Genomic DNA, 23063 nt, shown 5'->3' with positions numbered 1-23063 from the left:
ATATATAGTAAAATAATAATATTATTTTCTTATGCGTTATAATGTTTTAATAATGCAACGATATTCTAAAAAAAAATCATTTTAGGCGACCAGAAGTTTGTGTCAAATTTTAGAACAAAATCGGCAAATTATTTTATATAAATTCTATAGAGCGAGCAATTTCCATAATTAGAACTATAAAAATTAGAGGATAATTTTATCTTGTGAGATAAAACATCTGTATCAAATGCACCAAATGCGCTTTTACGACTTCGTTTAAGCGCCATAATTTTCCGAATCAAAAGTTAGCGGAGTTAGTGCTGGGAAAGAGTCACTGCTACTGAATTAACTCGCCGAGCCGGAAACGGACGATTCTTTTTCAAGGATCATTGAAAATAGTATACAACGATGTATTTGTGGCGGAAAGATACAAGAGAATAATCTGTGCAAAGAGAAAGAAGAAAAAGAAATGGAAAGATGAAAAAGACTGTGGAGACGGTATACGCTCTAGGTAATTAGTTAATTAGGAACATACTGGGTTGATGGGACTGCAATCGGAATATTAACTCAAGGGATCTTATATACATCATAAATGAGATAGACAATATTTACAACATGTGAGCGAATAAAAGTAAATATCGCAAGGATGTAAAAATATTTCTAAAATATTTGTAATATCTACGTATTTAATCACGTTGTTGCTCGTAAAAATAACGCAATAGTTTATTAATGTTGCGTAAAAGACCGATACTTCTGTGAAAATACAAAGAAAATAATAATATATATACGCGAGAGACAAATATAAAATTAAATAAAAGTTACTTCACTTGCTCGTACCATCAATATAACGAACGTGTAATTTTGACAACAGAAGGAAATCCGGACTTTTGTATGATAGTAAGCATATTCAGTTGCAATGTTGGAAACTCATACTACATACCTCACGAAAGGCCCTTATCTCTCTCGTTCCCTTTTCGAAAATCTCCATTCCTGCAGGCTTTTACGAGGCATTCGCAGTTCCTTGAAGCGTAACCACGGCTACTATCGTTTTACCTGTACGTGACGTGCACGCCTCGTAAAACTCAATCGGGCAAGGGCGAGCAAGCGAGCGAGCGAGCGATCATCTTCTCGCGAGAAATTCAACAAGGGCAATTTAACGCACGCGTACATGGCCATGCATGGCGTTGTAACTCTCCCCGTGTCGAAAAACTTCTGCGTGTGTCCGCTACCGTCCTCTCATCCAGGCCAGGCCAGGTCTATAATTACGGCTGCGTTTGCAGCTAAGTGTGTAACCTACTTATTATAAACCGACCGTTCGCGGTTTAAGTTCCAAGTGTTTTATGGCTGCGATTCTAATCGTGCTAGTACTTGTAATTGAAAATGAGAACGTTCGATACACTTGTGCGTACGTCGTTACAAAAAGATGATTAGGCAATTACGTGATCATCGGAGATATCGGGACGCGTAATCTCGTGTACGTGAATGGATCCCTCCTTCTTACGAGCGTAAGCCAGATGACCAATATTCGAGGGTATAACGTTTGAAATAGCGTGTCGCCGAGAAATTTTTCTCATTTGAAACGCGGGTGCGGCACGCGATTTTGTTCAATTAATTCACTCTCCAACCTTTAATTTAGTAATTACCGAGAGTACTTTAATAGTCATTACCTCACATTATTTGTGAACCGCAGGAGTTTCGCATCCCCTCGTAAGAATTATTCTTTCGCTTTCCAATGAGTTCTCGAGTAATCTGCACAATAGAACGGGAATGGAATAATTAACGCTTCTTAAACGACTTACAATGAACCGAATTAAGTTGTTATTAACGGTAGACGACTCTCCGATTGGCGATCGTGAATGCTAATTGCTTATCGTGAAAATAAAAAGGATAATGAAGACAAAGATTGGACACCTAGGAAGATATCCATTTCTGAAAGCATCCGGGGTGAGTAGACGAACGGAAATAACTTTCAGAAGTTCGCAAACGACGTCTAACGAGAAATCCGAACATGAATATTCCAAGTGGACCGAGCAGGAATCGCGACCTGTTTCTGGTTCCGTGGCGTCTCGTAATGGCGTTCCCATTTTCTCTCCTGCTTGCCGTGATTTCGACCAATTCTCGTCCGGTTTAATGCAACGATTAACAAAGTAGCGCGAAATAAAAGAAGACTGAACAATATAAAAATAATGGTCAAGAATTTTTTTTTTTCAATTTTTTTACTGATTAAACCCATTGACGGATGAGACTAGGGATTACAGGTAAATTTCCTTTGGAAAAACATGGGCTAATGCCGGCTGGAAGCAACGGCTGTCCGTAAAGCGTGAGATTAAAGAAAGGATACAATGTACCCTGCACTCACATCCACTCATACGTACACCCATACACATACGAAAGTGGACACCGGATCTATTTGCGGATACGGAGCCGTTCTTATCGCGTCCGCCCGTCGTGCCGTTTCACGACGATACGAAACGAGCATTTGCCGGCCATTCCGACAGGACCATTATGACCAACGGAGTGTCACGAACGCGCGTTTCCCTCCTTTCTTTTCCCTCTTTTTCTATTCTTTTATACCTTTTTCCTTTTTCTCTTCTTTTTTTCCTTACGGAGTCGACCTACTTCATGATATGTCGCGCGAATGAAACCATCGCGAAATGAGATGGAAACAGCACGTAGAATTCCACGGAGAGAGGAACGTGTATCGGAGAAGAAAGGAGAAAAAGGGGCAATCATTATATGAAAATATTACGGAGCGCGTGACAAAACGTCGGAGTGCAATACTAGCGCGTGTCACGGAACTGCACTAGCGTTCTGTCACGTCGTCATTGTGCGACACAGACGTCACCATGCAAATTTCTCTCTTTCACGATAATTACCAATTGGAAAACGGTACTGCAATACGGTACTACTCGTATACATGTAGTTCTAGATTATCTTTCTTTTTTTTTTTTTTTTTATTTTGCTGCGTAGATAGGTAGATCGCATCTTATTAACTGCTCGCGCGCGGCGTTAACAGAGTGTGTTAATGAGAAATAAATATTTGGCGAACAGCCATACGTCAAGTTTCACTGTGCAGGTCATCGGTATCCGTAAACCATCGATCATCCCTACGGCTCGTCGCTCACGGCATTTTCGTGCGTGGCCGCGCTTCTCGTGTGTACTACCGCGTTAATTTCATTATGGAAATTCGCGCGTGGTTCCCCCATGCGACTCACCGCGTTTAGATTGTCGCATGTAAAGCAGCGTTAAAAGAATCACCGTATATTCATTCAACCTCTTTTCGCGCGCGTCCGCGTGCGTGGCCGCGGGGGAGACGGAGGGCACGCGACGAGCGTTTCCTCTTCCTCCTACACGTTCGCACTATGATTACCAGCAGCACACCATCGCCGGTAATGTCGCTGCTGCCCTTGTTATTTCTCGCTGCTGCGGGATTAACCATGATCGATCGACGGAGCGACGAACGAGAAATCGCCACTTCGGCGATAATTATGTACACAGCGCGCCATGCTGTAATTGGTTGATGGCGTAATCGCGGATAATGGCAAGATCGAAGCGCGAACGTTATAAAATTAATCTTTCAGCGTCAACAATCGCGATGTAGATTGCTACGGTTTCCACTGATTTTAAATTGAGCGTTGACAATATTTTCGAAAAGTACAAATATAAATTGTGTCTAACAAGAGAGTTCGTTTTCAAGCGGTAAATCATAGACATGTGTGTATCGCGTAACAAAATGGTATTACGTGGCACAAAATAATATCATGTATGAAAATAATATCACTTGTATATAAAATAAGATTATAAATAAGATGGAAAAAAATATCGTTACGTAAAAATTACCGTCATAAATATTCATTAATATATCTCAAAAGAAATGTTCTGCAAGCCTACCTAATATTTAGATCGAAAGGAAAATATAAACTAACAAGTCTGTTTATATTTTCCTCGAACCTCGCTGAAAAATTATATGTAAAATTGTTGACTTGTATTATATTTTGTCGCAGCAAAACTTGCGAGGAAATGTTTTATTTGGTATTGTATTTTTCTGAAATTGTACAAACATTCCAGTAATTATGGAAAGCACTAGAATACCATGACGTGGATCGTCGTGGCTTCCACAGCTTAGTGGAACACGCATAGCGAGATATCCTAATTTTGACATGAAAGTACCAGCAGGAACGAATAGCACAATGCACGTTCTCGCTAGATCAAATAAGGCAAGAACAGTCAGCCGTTTCTTCCGCCATGTTATTCCCTCCCTCCCTCCCACCCCAGCGTTTCGCTCATGGAAATAAGAAAGACACGTATCGCAAAGTTCTTTTTATTCACCATACGTATCTCGTTTCTATCCAACTAGCGTTCTTCTAGCTGTCTTATCGCGTCTTCTCATGCTACTCTCTTCTCTTCATGTATACGAATAATAACCACCCTTCCTCTCGCAAGTCCTTCAATCAAGACACCCTCTCTCTCTCTCTCTCTCTCTCTCTCTCTCTCTCTCTGTATGTATATTCACTTTGTCTCTACCTCTGGCTACTCGTAATTCCGTCCACAAGTGCGTGTCGTCGAGCGTACGTAAAATTGTATGCGTCCTCGACGGCGCGCGGACTGTTGTCTATCCTCCCGTCTTAATTGGACGTTTCGCAAAGTAAATTTCCCGACCTAGCGGCAGATAATGCTAATTAACCGGAGTCTGGGTTAATTCTGCGGGTATGAAACTGTCGGAGGTCGCCCTCTCATCCCCCTTAACCTCCCTTCCGACGCTCTCGGCTATTTACTTCGGGAACTTTGCAGAAATCTTTCACCGCATCACTGATATCGTCGAACGCAATCGATGTGTTCATATAAAAGATAAATAACAAGTTCCGCTATGCATCGTTACGTATTACCCTCCTCTAGCGCATTATTAGCTATAGACATGATCTTTTATCAGGAGCCATATCAATTTCTGTGAGATGTTTTTAACATCACTTTTATACAATAATAATCTTCATAGGATTACAAAAATTAAGTAAAAATATAAAGGCTATTAAGAGTCAATGCTGTTAGCAGTGCGCAAAATATATAATCTTAAAATCTAAAACATATTAGATATTTATGTCGAACGTTTCGATCCTTAGTTTCGGATCATCATCAGCGACAAATACAATATAAAATTAAAAATTACTCAGAGTTGCAAACAATGATGTTATCCCGTAGTATGTAATACAACCAATCTGAGGTAAGACTATCACTTCTTCAGGTGAAAGTATGTGTGTGTACATTAGTTTGAATAATTGAATATGTCTGTGAAATATATAATACATCAAGAATTGAAAAATTACATTAAAAGGTTTTTAATAATGAAAATTTGATAAAACAGTAGAAATTAAATACTCAATAAGCTTACCTCAGTTGGTCGACAAAAGACATAAAATCAACTATATCACAGAAATCGCATTGATTAAATTTCATCGTCAATATGTCTGTATATGACGATGTACAACGATATAATGAAGACCGTTATTACAAATCAACAGACCACAAACAAGTTAAGTTAAATTAATGTTTATTAGTTTGTCCAAAATATCAGCGTATGAGCGATCAAGACCATCGGTATCTGTTTTTAAATTAAGACCATTATTTTGTGTCTTAATGTAAAGCATTTCTGATATTAATCGTTTATGATAAAAACTTTCGCAGTCCAAAATATCCACATTATTCCAGTTAAATTCATGATTATGATCCAACCTATGATCCGTGATAACAGATTTGGAAGAAGTATTCCTCCGTATATGATTGACTCTTAATAGCCTTTATGTTTTTACTTAATTTTTGTAATTGTTTGAAACATATAAGAGAGTCTATAATTCAATTATATTATTAATTTATTAAAATCTTCATAGGATTTGTGATAAAAAAATATCATATTTATTCTGTTTATTCTTAAATTACAGCATGTACGTATATTTATCGAGTATTAATTTTGTTCTACAAATATTGTTAATTAATAGCTTCGGGCATTGTTTTGTGGAGCTTTCCATCAAGCACGAAGCAAATAATTTCGCAAGTGTCGTCAAGTGGCTCACGCATACTCGATCACGCGTAGAAAATGCGATCCCTCGCAAGGGAACAAAGAAAGTTCGAGCCACCCTTCTTGCAGTCACCCTTAACTCGTATCTCGACGGAAGCTCTCTGACAGCTGGCGGGAGTCGCAACACTTTATTCTTTAGCATGGCTATCTTATCTTGATTCGTCTACTCGCGAATCCCTGCCATCGAACCGACCAATCCGGCAATCCTCCCTCCCCTCCCTGGTCAACTCTCTTGCCACCCCGAGCCTCGGATACGGATCCTTGCGATACGAGATATCCTTGTCAGGTTGGTTGGTCACCCCCGTTACCCTCGACTCAAGTCTGACCCTTGCCACCCCTGTTCGCCGTCCGTCGAGTCTCGGGAGGATTTCACGATACCCGTTCGATGTGGCCCATCGATTTGAAAGTGTCTTCGAATCCTGAAATCGGGGTGCGCGCGGAGTAGCGAGGCAAGGGAGTGCTTGAGACAGGATTCAGGAAATCGCACTAAATCCAATTACTTCCGAGACTCGTGGAGGTGATGTATACGAGACGTTTCGTGGAGGATATACAAAAAAAAAATTCGAAGGCTGTACCGATTCCTGTCGGAATTACGGGCTTCGCGGTATTTCGAGCACCGAGTGACGGATATTGAGAGTTAGACGCGGGAAACTATGAAGAGAGAGGATGTCTCGAACCCCGAACGTCGCGACTGTATCGTTGACGAGGAGGCGTCTTAGCGGAGATTTCAGGAATGCACGGATTGTCATTGATGCGAGCATCGAGAACTTGCGGCAAGACGGAATACCGAAACGCGATTATGAACTTAATGCGATTAAATACAGTAAAGGAGAATATGCGTGAGTTAAGTTCAGCGAGGCGATGGCATTCATTAATGCGATAAATAGTCTCTAGTTTATGTAATTGACAAGTGGTTTTATATGCAATTAATATACATGTTGTAAAATTAATATATCAAATACATATAAAACACAATACGCGCATGTAAAATGGCCGGATGTGTGTCGCTAGATTATTTAAAAAAAAATCTGCTTCACTGTTATTCTAATATGAAGTAATCTAGAGAGAAAATCAATAGATATAATCAGACAGATGAAAATTCCAAAATTCTTACGTTTATTTTAAATTTGCTCTTGCACTATATTTTGAATTTAACAGCTTTAATTATTTATTCATTTTAAGATAAAATTCAAATCATATGATCTGAAAGAGATCCGCATATTTTATTAGGGATTAATAAATCATAATTAATGAGATTCTCTTTCGAGCGCATCGCTTAAATTTCTCATAAAACGGATTATTCCGCATACAGTGGCCTATATATATTATACTTATGATAATATTAGCTGGAAAATTATAAAAAAATTATATAATCAAATTACTCTTAATTATGTTATCATGATAAATAAGATTGTAAATATAAGTATATTAACCTAAACAAATAGTACTTACATTATAATTTTGTACTAATAAGAAATATTAAAATTTTCTGATTTTTTACTTCTAGTTTTCTTGTTTTTAGACAGTAATTTAAGTATATGAAAATATATCATGCTAGAAAATGAATAAACAATGAGTATCTACTTACCGGCGATGTACGATAAAGAAAAGGTATTAAAAATGCTAGAGAAAAGAATGTACACTCTTTCCTGTAAAATAAAGTTGCGAACGTGTTCATTTTTATCGGTGTTCGCTTTTATTTTCAACGATCTTGACGTAAGCTCTTTAGCAAAAATTAGATGTAAATTTTACTTTGTGACGTATTCTTGCCTGTCTTAAAATTGATTAAAGTTAATTTCACTCTACACCGCTCATTTTCTCCGTGTAGTTACGCTTATGAACAAAATAAAAGCTGTTCTTCCTCAATTTACTAAGAGAATAATCTCAGATTATGATTAAACGACGAGATAGGTGCGTTTAAGCGATCGACGAACAAACATCAATTAATTTTCCTTAATAGCATAACCACAATTCTATAAGTATTGCTTTTCAATATAACCCTTTGTAACTGATAACAGGACGGACGTCGAAACGGCTATTCTAACTTTTTCCTTGAAACGAACGTCAAGCAAATTTTGCGTGATAGGGAAAACGCCGATAATCGAGTTGTCGCCGACTTTAACCTTCAATAAACGAAGAAGGGATCTCAATGGCTGATACACAGAGTCTTACTTAACGATCTTGAGAGCGAGATCGTAGATGTCGATCATCGTTAAAGCGATAAAGCGCTTTCACTTAACTTAATCCTTGAGATAATAGGTGTTAAGGTGAACTAGTTCGTTAAGGATAGAACGCCACATTGGAGAAGACACAATTTGACCTAGCTAATAGCGTCACGGTTCTAAACTAAAACTAGAAGAACCTAACTCGCTTTACCTACTCACGTAGATCCTGCACTGATATTTTCTGCTTTGTAAAGAATCTATGCAATATTAATGCTGTCGTTCAAAAATACTTCTATCATATTAAGAAATCTTATATAAATCCCATTTTGTTTTATATAAATCCATTTTGTCACTAGATTTCTTTCATAATTATAATTGTTGCTCAGTTAGTCATTTCAGCTTTTCATAAAATGCAATTTCATAAAATGTGTAATAAGTGCATTACTATATTGTACATTCATTATACTAATTTAAATGTTTATTAATCTTATATTTTTTGTTTTGAATTGCTAATTACGTTATGTGCACTTACAAGCCAAGAAGGAGAGGAGAGAGAGAGAGAGAGAGAGAGAGAGAGAGAGGAGAGAAACAAAATACAATTCCCTATACGCAAAGATCTTTATGATAAGTGTAGTCATAAAGCAAAGCCCCACGCTCTAATAAGTTGAGCCGAACAAGTTCAACTAGTCTTTTTGCAACACGGCTATTTTTCGCCACAGGGCAAACGGCATTGCGATGGTGGACGCAAAGCTAACTCTCCTCCTACAAAGCTACATTGAACTCAGCGAGCGTAACAAACGTGCAATGTGGCGCCGAGAACACGAAAATTAGCTGGTAGCTAGGTAGTTAGCAATCGTAAAACTTGTTGGGCTGTTGGATGTTCGGACGCGTTTCTGGAAACCGTGGCGTACTTTTTGGCCGCGTGATAGACACGCGAGTGCGGAACAACCAAATCGCCGTAGCCGTGACTTGAGCGCGCCTGATGAGCGGGAGGACGCAAAAGTACCGGGGACGGTCGTCCTCACGAGTGTACTTTGCGTTCCCTAGCTGGAACGATATCCAATCCCTTCTAACCAGGCCGCTTCTCCCCTTCGTTTCTCAACGTCCTTATCTACTCCCGCCGCGTAACTCAGAAAGTTTTCCTCGGTCGCAAGTTTCGCGGCGCGCCGCGCCACACCTCTTCCGCCGAATCCTGTGTACCTTACGCGAGAGCTCGACTTATTCTCGGGTAAACTCGGATCGGTTTGCGGCTGTTCGCGGAGTAACTTCGTGGATGATGATTATGCGTACTATGGAGGTTTGGAACTCATATTCGTTCGAAGTTAGTTGAGCGATACGTGCAATACGATCCAAAAATATAAAGTCTGAATTAATGTAAAACCTTAATAATCGATGGGCAATTCAAAACTAGATCACCATCATCGGCACGATCGTTCTTAAACGCTAAGTGACAATGAAACCTCCGCAAACGTCGACTGATGGCAATTCGTCAATTTCGGTACATTGCCTGACAAATTGCAGCAATACCAGCAACTATAGCATCTTGCTGGCAGTCCCCTCCAGTGTCTTGCGTTCATTTCGCTCGAGTATCGGTTTGGAATACGTTTACGTGAACGGCAGTCATTCCCGGCGTTCCTGCGGAAGCGATGAGATCCTGTGGGAGCTTCTCGGTCCACAATGGATCCTCGCGAGTGATTTTCCAACCAATGCACAATGGTCTCTCTGTCGAAATCGTTTTGCACTTTGCTGCGGTTTGGCTCCTACGCCAACTTATTCCTTCCGGTCGGGAATGTTGCATCGAATTCGGAGATGTACGGAAACATCCTTTTCTATCTTGCGAAGAATCCTGCCGTAAGCTTTCTTTCTGCGTTCTTTCTTTCTTAACAGTTAATTCTAGAAATAAATTATTCAGTGCATGCAATGTTTAATACGTTTGCGAATTTATAAACCAACTTTGTCGATTTGATTGTTGACTTTATTGTAATTAACTAGAATCTTGAAGAAACGGATTACTGATCTTTTTAAATTGTACGAGAATTTTCTTCAACATATTAACAAAATATTTTTTCTTCTTCTTCAATGTTTCTACACAGTCCGAATCGATCCTTGCGAATCCTTTGCCTTCAATATGGAAAGCGCTATAGTCTTATATAGACTTTGGATTCTTCTCATATATCTCGTTACAGTTGCAATTTTTATAGGACGAGGTTGTAAACCCTCGCCTAACCTCCATTCTGGAAGATTGAGTTTGTTTTAAAGTTTATTTATTGTTGTTATTGTTTGGAGATTTTTGTTCTCCAAGGGACGATGCGGCACCATATACTCTACGTTTGTTTATCTTCGGTTATCTCGGGATTAAGTTTACGTTTCGGATACTTTGTTTCTATCGTGTGGAATAATTCTCTATTAATAATTTTATTAATAAAATATGTTACAAGACACCTCTCTCTTACTCAAAAATATAGATATAATTGTAAAAGAAAAATTTTAACTTTCGCATACCAAATTATAATTGATAACCCGAAATATACATATATTCTAAAAGGTATTATTGAGAATTAACAGTTGCGGGATCAACGCGAAGCGTATCGGTAGAAATAAAGCAAATACGAAGTGGCTATTGTTCGTCGATCTGACGAACGGTGAAAGCTAACGGGATCGTTTCCTCGGGCGTTATCCGAATGTCTACCGAAAACCGATTCTATATCCGCGATAATGGCAGAATAATCAATCGCCGCCGTCCGTAACGTTCCGCCGCATTCGTATTGCAACCCGTAGTGAAAATCTGAAACATCGACGCGTTTGGCGAAACACGCGCCTAATCTAATCTAAGTGAGAAGCGTGCGCAATGGTAGGCAAGCTAAATAAAGCCGGGCCAGCTCGTAATTGAAAAATATTGGCGCCTTGCGTTAACCCGCTAGGCGAATACGGAAATCAAGCGGCGAAACCAGCCGGATCCGACACATATTTTTTCATTACTCCTTGCACGCGTTCCCACCTACGTGGCCGACGGCTTGCTGGAGAATCACATTACGACGTGTTTGCCCGGTCTTTTTCCAGACAGAGAAAAAAGGTGGAAAAAGTGGTAGCTATTGATCGTAGCAATCGCGCACCAAATCTGAAAATCGATTTTACAGAAATCCATGCGTCCATCATTGTGTCATTGATATTGAAAACGAGAAATGTAATATTTTAACAGAATTTTGACAACGCGAGGGATTAAAAATTTTATAGTAACAATCATTCAATCGGACGATGAATAAAACCAGAGAAAATTAATTTTACTCGGAAATCTCGGATAAAACTCGATCGGAGAGAGAATCGTATTATGTACCTTTACATATTTCAAAATATTTTATTGAATTCGCACAGTATATCGATTAATGTTCCTCAATAACCGACATAATAGACGCTGCTAGCTTCAGTAATGTGAACTTTTTCCACGAAATTGCTAGCGGAACCATGCTGCTCATAAGTCCTCGTTAAACTCTCTCCAGATATCGCTTTCTTTCGTTTTCTTTCTTTTTAGTCTAGCTGGCAAAACGACATCGCCAATTTTCTCTCGCCTTTTCGACGCTTCGAAAGGAGGTACATCCTAGACAAGAAAACTTTTCGGCTAATGAGAAACGGACCGCGAAGCTGTCCGTACGAAATTAACCGTGGAAAACTTGAATTTTCATCGTAAATTCGTTCTGAGGATTAAGGGGATTAAATCTTAATTGCGACTAGATGAAAAATGGCATAAAATATCTGCGCGCAATAATTTACAAGTTATCACGTAACACTTCAGAGAATTAAGCAGTTTCAGATTTTTTAAAATTAATATTAACATTAACGCGAGGTTATTTAAACTGAGAAGAGTTTTGGAAACAAGGTAGACAGATCTTATTACTGTATAATTCTATTTGTGTTAAATTTAAAAGCTAAAGAATATAAAGATATACTACGGTTAAGATATATTCGTACTGAAAATAATAAACATTGTAGGAAATGTTGAAAACCGGAGATACCTAGGTATAACAACTTATACAAAATCAAATATTAGAAACACAAAGATGCTCCTTGCTGCAGTTTGGATACGTGATAATTAAGCAAAGTCCTCGCAAGCGAATTTCACAGTCGCTGAAAGAGCAGCTTATTAAACCGAACGTTTCGCCATTTGCATATTTAAATTTCCATTTCCGTGGAGCTCTTGCCCGGGCAGAGCCACCAGGTTAGATAGGAAAACCGCGAGAAACGACCTTTTATCTCACTTCGTACCTCTTATCGCCAGAGGTGCATTGATCTCTCTGCTCTTCACCGAATCGCCTCCTGTTTACTTTCAAATCTATAAGAATCAACCTTTGACTTGTTGAACGATATCATCTAAGATTTTCTTCGTTCAGTCCTCTCTTAGTGAGATCACAAAAATAAAAATGTAACGCCAATGTAACTTCAATGCAACTATCATTAAATGTAAATAGATAAAAATTATTTTAAAACTTTACAAACGGTAATTCAAATTTATAAGTAAATACGCGACACTACTTTATTTATTTTAAATATTTCCTATATTACAATTGAGCAAAATAGAGGTTTTGTTTTATTGACAAACGGTTTATCAACTTTTCCGATTATTTCAAATAATTTTAGTTGCTTACAAGATTGATACTTTTTTTTTCTGTATAGTAGTTCTGTTATATCAACCGTAAAATTAATTGAATCATTCGTTAGGGGAAATGGCCCTCCGTTATTCAATGAGCCGCACCAAGCTGTTGAAGGTCGCTTAATTGAATATTCAAAAAACAATATGTACCGTGGCGGAGATAACGACCACTTTAAATGATTGGTCCACCGCGGTAATTACAGTCGCCCTCGGGTGTTTAAATTAATAATTAATAACCACCGACGCGTTGTACCTTTGTTAACTAACGCGATCGTAATCGCTAATTATTTCGACTCTGTGACTGCTAATTCAATAAAATTCAGAATTAGTTCGTTTTAACTGTTTAAGCTGTCGGAAATGTACTTTCTGAAACGGCATAATAAAACGGCATAAAAAGTAGGGGAAAAGACGACAATTTCTTGTTTTGTAAAAAAAGAAACCTATGACAATTATTCCACTCGCTAAAAAAATATTTGACAATAAAATAGTTGTGTTAAAATAAGAGATATACGTGCATTCTGCGTGAATTCGATAGGAATAAATACGCTACCAATACCGATTTATTATTTCTTGTGTTGCCTGCTAATTGAATAAATGTTTCTTTCACTACCTTTTTCCTTTGATCAATTTATCAGACATAAAATGTAATCGTTCAGATCGACCGCTTTATTCTACTTAATAAAGTGACAACGTACTTTCATAAATAACACGCAATATATTTATGATTATTCGACAAGTTTATATTACGAGATGCTCAATAAAATTACGATTATTTATTCAAATGTTTTTTTACCATTCGAATATACTTATGATATATCAATGAAACGATTATCTACCGATTTTCTCTCTGAACAATCCTCATTGCTCTAAATCAAGGACACCTGTTCGTAAGCACATCGTATAGCACACCTGCGTTATAGTGTGGTGGCACCTTTATCCAAGCCGTTAGTTACGGACGCGACTCGCGGTGTGTCAGTAACAACAGGCACCCACGAAGTTTGCCCACCTGTCCTGATAATGTCGGTTAATATCATGTAAATTGTAATTAATATTCATGGGGTTAATTCGCTACCGCGGTCGGCCCGACGCCGCTCCCGCCACCAGGACGAAGTTTTAGCGAAAATTTACGGTCACCGCGAAACATATTTCGGACGTACCGCAGGTACTGTATAGTTACGGCCCTACGGCCCGGTTTCATTCGAATAAATCACGTCGATCTTTGAGACGGATTTTAACAAAATTATCAATTTGTTGTTTGGAGTAAATTGCATATAGTTAAAGTGCGAGCGTTGGATTATGCTAAAATGATAAAGAAATAAAAAAGTATAGGCAGAAATGAGTAAAAAAGTGCGGTGCAAATAAAATATACATAATATATATATAATGTATCTAAAATATCTCTGGCAAAATGTAGAATTTCATCAACAGCCGGCACAATAAACGTACCTATTGTTATTCATATTACATAACAAAATATTAAATTTAATAACGGTCATTTAAATTCTACGAACATATTTGCCTACGAGAGAGAGAGAAGATCCTCTAACGCGATCGAGATGGAAAAAAGAACGTTCTGTTTTAATGAGATAGTATAATTGAAAACTTCTCAGCGAGAAGTTTCAGAATTCCCGCGTGACGTAAGGACGGCGACGGGGCAATGTATTAATTTCCGGTAACGCATTTTCCGATGATTAAATTTCCGAACTACGTCGCCCGCGCGCGCTCTTTTCGCCGTAGACTATTACGGTCAACTCGCGCAACAAATTAGGCACAGTGCAATTAATTAAACAACACGTAACACGTACCGTAGTACTTCGCGCAGGCGAGCGGACGCGAACGCCCCCCCCCCCCCCCTCTCTCTCTCTCTCTCTCTCTCTCTCTCACCCCGTGAAATTGCATTTGCGACGTAGACGGAAAATAATTTGCAACGTTAACAAGAATTCGGAATAGAGGGTCATTAGCATGGCTTGGACGACGCACATACAGTGTACGCGTACGTATGCATTAGTATGGTTGTTCTTCTTCGTTTAACGGAGATGTTTACATATAATAGCAACGCGTTTAACTTAGTGCCGTAATTAAAATAATGGCGCGATGCAAATTACATGAGGCATTGCGTTATAATATTACTCGAGAAATGCTCCTCGCAACACCATTGCATTACGTATTTCACTCAGAGCGAGAGAGCACTCTCTCCGGCCTCGGATAAAACGTTCTCTCCGCAAAAGCCGTTTTTAATATCCTTCGTGATCGTACGCGTTGTGCCTGAATAAATTGCACTTTGGTACGATGAAACGCAAGACTAAAGAAAAGTAATTTCCGATCGTACATATGATATCGACATTTAACAGAAACTTTATTAACAGGTACATTCGATGTCCGCAACGACCTCGCAGCCATGGAAATAAACGCAATTTTATAGCTGCAGTGTTCTCGTCCTTTCACAATTATGGTAAATAAATATAACTGTACCTACGAGTATATTTATTGCATCGGATAAATAAAAATAAAGTATCATATTTTAACAACACAGTGAGATGAAGAGAGCGATCGATATGTCTTTTAAAGATATTTTTAAGAGAGGATATATTTATAAAAGACCTTATCCTTTTTTAAAAAGGAAGAAGGACGTCTGGTCACGTTACTTATAGAAGAAGTCAACGAGTTACGAATGCAGGAAATAAGTCTTGCTATTAAAAGAGAAACTGATTCTATATGATACCGTGCAATTTACGATGCAGCTGTTGCTTCGCGAGCGCGAAGACTTTGCATTGCATCTGGATTCTGGATTTTTCGTCGGTACGCAAAGAAGAAAACTACTAACTCAAATCTTATACTCATAAAGAACGATTTGTTCCGTGTGCATCGTAGATGTTCTACGGAGGTGATTTTTCTCTTAAGTGAAAGAAAAGAATGGAAGGTTCGCGGATCAAGATAGCTATTATAGATATAGCTAGTGGATGTCGCGGCCTTTAACCCTCCGTTATGTTTTATCATAGACTATACCATGTTATGATGCGACCGTATATGCGGTAAAGGAAAATGACACGGAACATTTACGGCTACGATTCGCCGACGCATTACCGCAGCCTATCTGTCTCGATCGGCGAAACGCCGCTGGCTGTTACTCTGTCGGTGCCTCGGGGACCAACGTACCATACCCCTTTTATATAACGGATATAACCCTCTAGAGATGTTACGTTTAAACGCTCGTTTTTCTTTCCTTTTTTACATTTACTTTGCGTATATTTTTCATTTCCTCGGATGGCAAATATCACGCTGATAAACGAGCCACCGATCGCGTCTCTGAACGTAATAAATAGTATGTGTCCTTTGCAGGACAGTTTGCGATAAAACTTCCATTATTATAGACACATCGTTGGTATAAGCTATTATCTTTTTAATGAAAATAAAATGGAAAGGAATTAATCATTTTAGACAGCAAATATGTCATTAACTGTGGCGAGCTATTACAAATTAAAATTATGTATAGTAAATATGACTCACCATTGGTCGCGTGGATCGGGCAGAGATCTGTGCACGGAGATTAAATCACTGACGTACTGATTAAACGCGTTATTGAGCCAGCCATCGTCCACTAGCTTCTTCGTCTGAGCGGACATGTTGGCCGGCAATATCACGGGTCTGCCCATCTCACCGGGTGCAGCAGTATCCGGTTCCCGTGGTATATCCAGCACTCCACCACCTATAGAATCTATAAAAGCCATCAAAGGTCACAGATGAGTGACATTTTGTATGAAGGTGTTGGCATGTGATTATAGTTAAATATTATACATAATGTCTATTCATTGTAAATTGTATACATCCTTAAATTTATCTCACCGTCACATTAGATAAAATTAGATTAAAATATTGTATGCCATTAATTTATTGAATCTTTATTAATGTTAAGAACTATTATTATATGCCGATCTTTGGAAATGCCACAAAATGTAAATGAAGTTAAATAAGAGATAAAAGTTATATATTGCTTTTGAACAATCCAGAAATATTCCTTCTAAAAAAATAGTATCTTGTTTAAAAAATTCTTCTTGCGTTTTAATTTCATTTCATTTTGCACACATTGCATTTTTTCTAGCGCAGGTCAGAATAAAAATTTAAATTCTTATTGAATGAATTTTCAAGACCAATAATTGGAAAAAGAAGACTGACGGTTTATCGAATCAATACTATCCTTATATTAACGATAACGTTAAAAAATTATTACGTTTCCAAGATTAACAATATTCATAAGCGTATAATTTTATATCGCGAAGAGAATTCTCCGAATTGAAGTTAGAATTGCTAATAAATTGAGAAAGGCATTATCACGCTGCTTACGCGTCGACGATAGAAAGGTAAGTGAAGCAATATGGTGACTCGTGACCCTGCTCGTATTTTGTCGCGTTCCGGTTTAGTTTCAGCTAATTCTCATTCCGCTTCTTGTTTCGTCTGAATAGCGAGAGTATACGATGCTTAACGTCAGCGCGCGCGCGAGGAGAGCGGAGTCGATGGTGGCGGGTGACGCGCTGCACCGAGAAGAAAAAGGGCATCGGGAATTGAATTTTCAGCATATCCACATCCCCGACGCGCCGGGTCTCGAGGTACACCCTCTAAGAGCTTTCTCGCATAAACTTCGGTTTTATTTGCCGGCGCCATATTGCCGCGGCATAGCTGCTAAAGCCAACGAGGCAAGTATATACGCTTCGCGATATGGTCTGCTGGCTGGCGCGCCCGACCCGCCTGTCCTGAAAATAATTTTATCCCGGTCGACAAAGTTCGGCCCCGGTGTGTACGATGCGGCAATAAAGAGGACGACAAATTGCTTTAGCGCCGCGACCCGGGCCGCTATACGAAGTTCGGCGGTGAAACTCGCGTCGTGCATCACGGCTGCGTCGCCGTTACGCTGCGAGCTTTTCTCGGGGAGGATCGCCGCTGTCGAGAGATCACCTTCCCCCTCCGTTCGCACGAGATGAGAGCATCTCGCTCCTTCTTAGTGTCGGAGCATGCATTCACGCCCGTAAAGGCATTTAAATTCATTAACACGTCATTCCGGGGATGCGAGCACGCCAAGTTCTCTGCGAATGTGAACTCGTGAGAGGCATCAACCGGCACGGCGCGGCGCACGGGCGAGACGACTAAGCATCATTCGAGATCTACATTTACAGATTTCTCTCTAATACATATATCGCGCTGTTCGCTAGCATGCAACGTCGACAATATCGTCGGGATGATCCATGTATTACGAAAGCTCCATTCGTACTTCGTCTGGCAATAAGGGATGAACGCGGCGGATGAACTACCAAAGATTCCTTATTGCGCCCATGGCATCGCCCGAGAGAACTTTCGTCTTTGAGAATCCTTCGCGTGTACAATCATACCTAGCTCTACGTTCTTCTCCGCGCGGTTTCCCTTTATTCCTGTTTCTCTTATGCGATCGAAACGCAAGACGCATAAACGATATAAGAGTATATCCGAGTTAAAAGGATTTAAAGATTTTTTCAAAATAAATTATTTTTTTTTTTGGTCTTCTTTCTTTCAGTCGGATTAGTCGTAAGTAAATTAAACTCCCAACAGATGAGAGAGATTTTTTGAAAATTAATTATTATAGGTATATAGAATTGGTATATATTTGTATATATTTGTATCTATGATAAAATAAGAAAAAAATATTGCAATATTGGTATCAATTTTTATTGATTTTTTATAATTACTAAAATCTGTAGATTTTATATTTGTGAACTTTATATGAAAATTAAATATAGTAATTATCAAATGTCATAAACAATTAAGAAAATGTGTATAATGACTGATGTGTAATAAATTTTCTCTCACCCACTTTACTTGAAAAATATTCTCGAAATGTCGGACACAGGTTGAGCCACAGGTGGCTTGCGAAGTAATCAAACATTCTCGGGTATGATTCATGCACAGACCATGCATTCCAAAAGGGACATCTATCAGCTTATTAAGACCTAACTTGCACCTAACCCATACGTGTGTGTAGGGTGTCTGCCTATATTAAGCCATTTCCTAACAGACGTGATTCATGTAGCAACTCACAGTATATCTACGTCACATCGGTAAACGATGAAGAATATGATTTTAATCACATCTTCAATCTCGGTGTGAAAAATAAAACGATTGTCTTTTAAATCAAATTTGTGCGCTTTTTAACCGAGGTAAAATAATTTTTATGCAAAGAGAAAGAAAGAGACGTAAACACGTAATCCTCTCTTCAGCTACATGCAAAACGATCATTTTAATTTATACCACACATTTTTAATACTCCAACAAATTAAATAAATGTTCTAATAGATTGAATTGTGCATAGTCTTATTACATTTCTAATAGATTAATTATCTAAATTTTAAACAAATTAAAAAAAGTGAATTACCTTGCTTCAAACCGGCTTGATTGATCTTCAGCCTGTTGTTAATAACATTACCAGTCGACTCTTTTCTAAACGGCGCCGCGGGTGGCACAAAGCCATTCGCCGCTTGTTGCGGCATCGCGACGCCCGACGGTGCCAATCCCTGAACGGCAGCCGCCGCCCGATCCTCGGTATAGAGCAGGAAACAGACGGTCACCCACACGGCGGTTGCCAGTACCGCCACTTTTAGCCACAGCGACCTTCTCCTGGGAAAACCCATCCTTCCGTCACTCTTCGATCCTTCCTTTATACGCCTGCTGCGATCGACACCTTCCCGCGCTGCGATTATCGTACTTCTCGTGCGGCCTCGAAATGTCGTGTTACCTCAGCAACATCCTCTCGCCCCTCTTGGATCTCCCTCCGGTCGGCTCTTGCCGTGTGACGTCGAAAGGTCCGGGCACCTAAGCTAGTTCCTCCTTTCCACGCGATCGAGGACGCTAATTAAACGCCTGATAGAGAGAGGAGATCTACAGGAGATGCGTTCCTTTCACGAGCAATCGCGCTAGGAATTTCACAGCGAGAGTCTCGACTACCGAGAACGATTCTTTATCCTAATCAAAAAGACTGACAATCACTGATGTGCAAAATCGATAACTTTCCATGATAGAACATATGTTTATCATCCGTTTCAGCGAGATTATTCTTCAGAATTGATCTCTTTCGATGCTGTTGCGTGATACATGTGAGATAAAATAGAGCTCTAAATTGTGCAAAACTAATTTCGCACTAGATATAATTTGAGATATACCGTGGCAAATGTCTACCTGTTTTTATACCAGGCAGAGTTTTAATGATGTAGTCTGATACGTTTAGCAATCGATATGTTGCATTTGGTTCATCGTTACGCCAACATAGAATAGCGAAATGATTTTGCATCAATATGAATTAATGTTGTAGACGCTGGATATGATTTCTTTATATTTTAATTAATACTTGGCATATATATGCATTACGATATGTATTTTCGGATCGAGCAATTTCTCAGCGTCACCGCATTCTGGTACCTGCAATCATAAAAAAGCGAACGTATTAATGAAGAGAGTTTAAGTATATAACGGCTAAAGTCCTATGAAATATTGAAAAATTCCAATTCGGACAAGTCTAATCTACTTACAAACTATTTCTTCAAAAAGTACTCGCGTGCTCATTCAAGATTAAAACTTTTACTTAAGCTCGTTTAATAATTAATACGGACCTAGACTATACATGTATACTTTATTGTAATATATGTATTAAAATTATGCATTGAGCAATAAATATTGGATCATTTTATAAATATCTAAAATAATAATTTATATAATTTTTATAGTGTATGCCATTAATCATTTAAAACCGCGCACACTTTACGATTCTGCTTGTTTTAATAAAACCCTAAATTATAGATGATACAGAAATAGCATAATAGTTTAATTTTCGACGTGCTAAGATAGTTGGAACAAGCAATAAAATAAATTCTATCTTCATGTTATTAATTATTCAAGGTTCTGAAGCGTCAAAACTGACACAATAACGAATATCCACGATATATTTAGTCGAACAGCTTCCGTTTCTTTATTTATTCAGCAATTCATCTGACTTAAAGCAATTTCGGAGCAATTCGTTAAATCTGTTTTCTGGTAACATGAATAAATCAAAGATTTTATTGATATCTTGTCACATTAATATAATAGGAAATTTTCACGCGATGTATTAATTATTATATTATTTAACATAAAAATATAAACTTAAATATTTATAAAATATTTAAATATAATTATATATTAAATACAAATAAAAATGAATACGTTAATGCAGCAGATATAATTCGAATCTCTAAAATATATTCTTTACAATTTATTTATTTATCTTACTAATACTCGTAAAATGGAGATGATATACGCAGAAATACGATCGATCTGAAAATTTTTCAATTAAGAGAATAATTGTAAATTTGCGCGCGCTCGTTAGATCTACGATCCACAGTTCAGTGTATCTAAAACACGTTCCTGCAAGTAACCCGACGCTAAGTAATCGGAAAATACGTGCGTCCCGGGGCTTTATTAACTTTGTATTAAATTAGGAAATTAGGAACTTTCAGTCACGACGCGCGATGGTGCTTGTAACGATGTTAGGACGGTACGTAGATTTACACATACGAATAAAGTAACGATGATAACATTCATGATGTCGACGTGTTAGCTATTCGTTATTCATTACCAAATGGATCCTTTCTTCATCGTAGAAAGTAGTATACACGGTATAGAAATTCACACCAAAAGAGAAAAAAAAAAAGAACGAATCGGCAGCGACGTTACGATAGTCACCTAACATTATCCATCATTTTCACACGTCGAGCCCACTGTATGGAATGATTATATTGCTGACATGACAAGCGATCGAACGCAGATAAGTGGACACGCGCGGCACGAGCGTTGCATTATGCGCAACGCATCGCCTCGCGTGGAAAAGTTGGCTCTGTCGCCGTGTGCACGCAATCTTGCAGATTGTGCAAAGTTGTCTGCTCGTATATCGGAGAATCGAGAGCTGCATTTGAAAAGATCGAAGTCTGGTGGGATAACGATGAAAAGACCCCCGCCACGGGCACATCTCGAGAGAGATTCGGGGACGTGAAAAGCTCCGGGCGAGGAAGGAGCTCGCGCGCGTGTGTCACCGCTCTTTTCAGGCCCGCCGGAGACGTTTGCTATTCATAGACGGAGAAAGGTGCATGCACGTTTTAACGTCGCGTTTCGACCGTAACCGTATCGCGCGAGCCGTAAAGATGGGCTGCGGCGGATGCATCGAATGGCGATGCATCGACGGACGTTATGACGGGAAAAGTGCAGTTAAAGCCAGCAGCTTTTCATCATCAAGAATGAGCGTCGCCATAATACACTTGCGAAAAATTGCATCCATTCGTCTTACGAATAACATATCGCTCGCGCGCGCAGGAAGAGAAAGGGAGAGCGTGTGCTGTACGTTTTGGTGAAGTTTCGTTAATCGCGCCGTTAAGACGGTTATTAATGAACGTAGTACAACTCGTGTGAAACGTACATTTTAATAATGTCTAGCTAATCGCGTTGTTAATCGTTAACGGACATAGTGAAACTCGCAGCTTGATGAATTTTTATCTTGCAGAATAAAACTACGCGTTTCAGATGAGATTTACAACGAGATTGCATCGAAGATAGAAGTAATTTAACTTTTTGTAAACATAGATTAGAATCGAGACATTCGCGAGGAACAATCTCACGATATTGCGGAGATATCTTCTCAGCGGTATAAAGTAAGAGGACTCCGCAGATCATACTATCTTCCTCAGACAGCACGAGAGGCCTTCCATTTCTAGTGAGTGGAGGGAACATTGTCTCGAGTAGACACACGTGCGAAAGCAGTGTGTGCTCTGGAGAAACGTTAGCGAGAGAGTAGTCTGGCTCTGCCAGAACCGTACGTAGCAAAGTGGCATGGTCGCTTTTTAGTGGTCGTTACTATCGGAGACACTTTTCCGTAAAAGAGTTTACTACTTCTCGTCTCTAAAATGCTCGGGCCGATGTATCGGTCTGAAAAACCTTCCTTTTCTTTCCTTTACGATCTGGCAGTAAATATACTGTAAGCAGCATAAGTGTGGCATCCCGCCTGTCGCGGTATCTCAACAATAGGGAAAAAAAAAAAAGAGAGATAAGTGCAGAATTTATTTTGCTGCGAATAAGCTACTCCGAGATCTTGAAAGTAAGTCTGCCGCTAATGTCGGGTATAAATAAAGAATCAACATAACGAAATGGTAAGAAAGAATAA

At 38.9% G+C, this 23063-nt stretch overlaps 1 protein-coding gene across 1 annotated transcript in view; it reads right to left on the bottom strand.

Annotated features, from left to right (window-relative positions):
- Positions 1–19512, bottom strand: part of Pgant9 (polypeptide N-acetylgalactosaminyltransferase 9) — a 76912-nt gene extending 57400 nt beyond the window's left edge. Inside the window, exons 1-2 of the mRNA XM_018537702.1 lie at positions 19257–19512; positions 16367–16574 (exon numbers count right to left, since the gene is read on the bottom strand). Of these exons, the coding sequence (XP_018393204.1) occupies positions 16367–16574; positions 19257–19512 (464 nt within the window). The remainder of the gene's footprint in view (positions 1–16366; positions 16575–19256) is intronic.
- Between the last annotated feature and the right edge of the window lie 3551 nt (positions 19513–23063).

Source organism: Cyphomyrmex costatus, unplaced genomic scaffold, assembly GCF_001594065.2.
Source record: "Cyphomyrmex costatus isolate MS0001 unplaced genomic scaffold, Ccosl1.0 scaffold100, whole genome shotgun sequence".
Lineage (NCBI taxonomy): Eukaryota > Metazoa > Arthropoda > Insecta > Hymenoptera > Formicidae > Cyphomyrmex > Cyphomyrmex costatus.
Note: the sequence above shows the minus strand (reverse complement) of the source record. Positions and strands in the feature narration are given on the sequence as shown.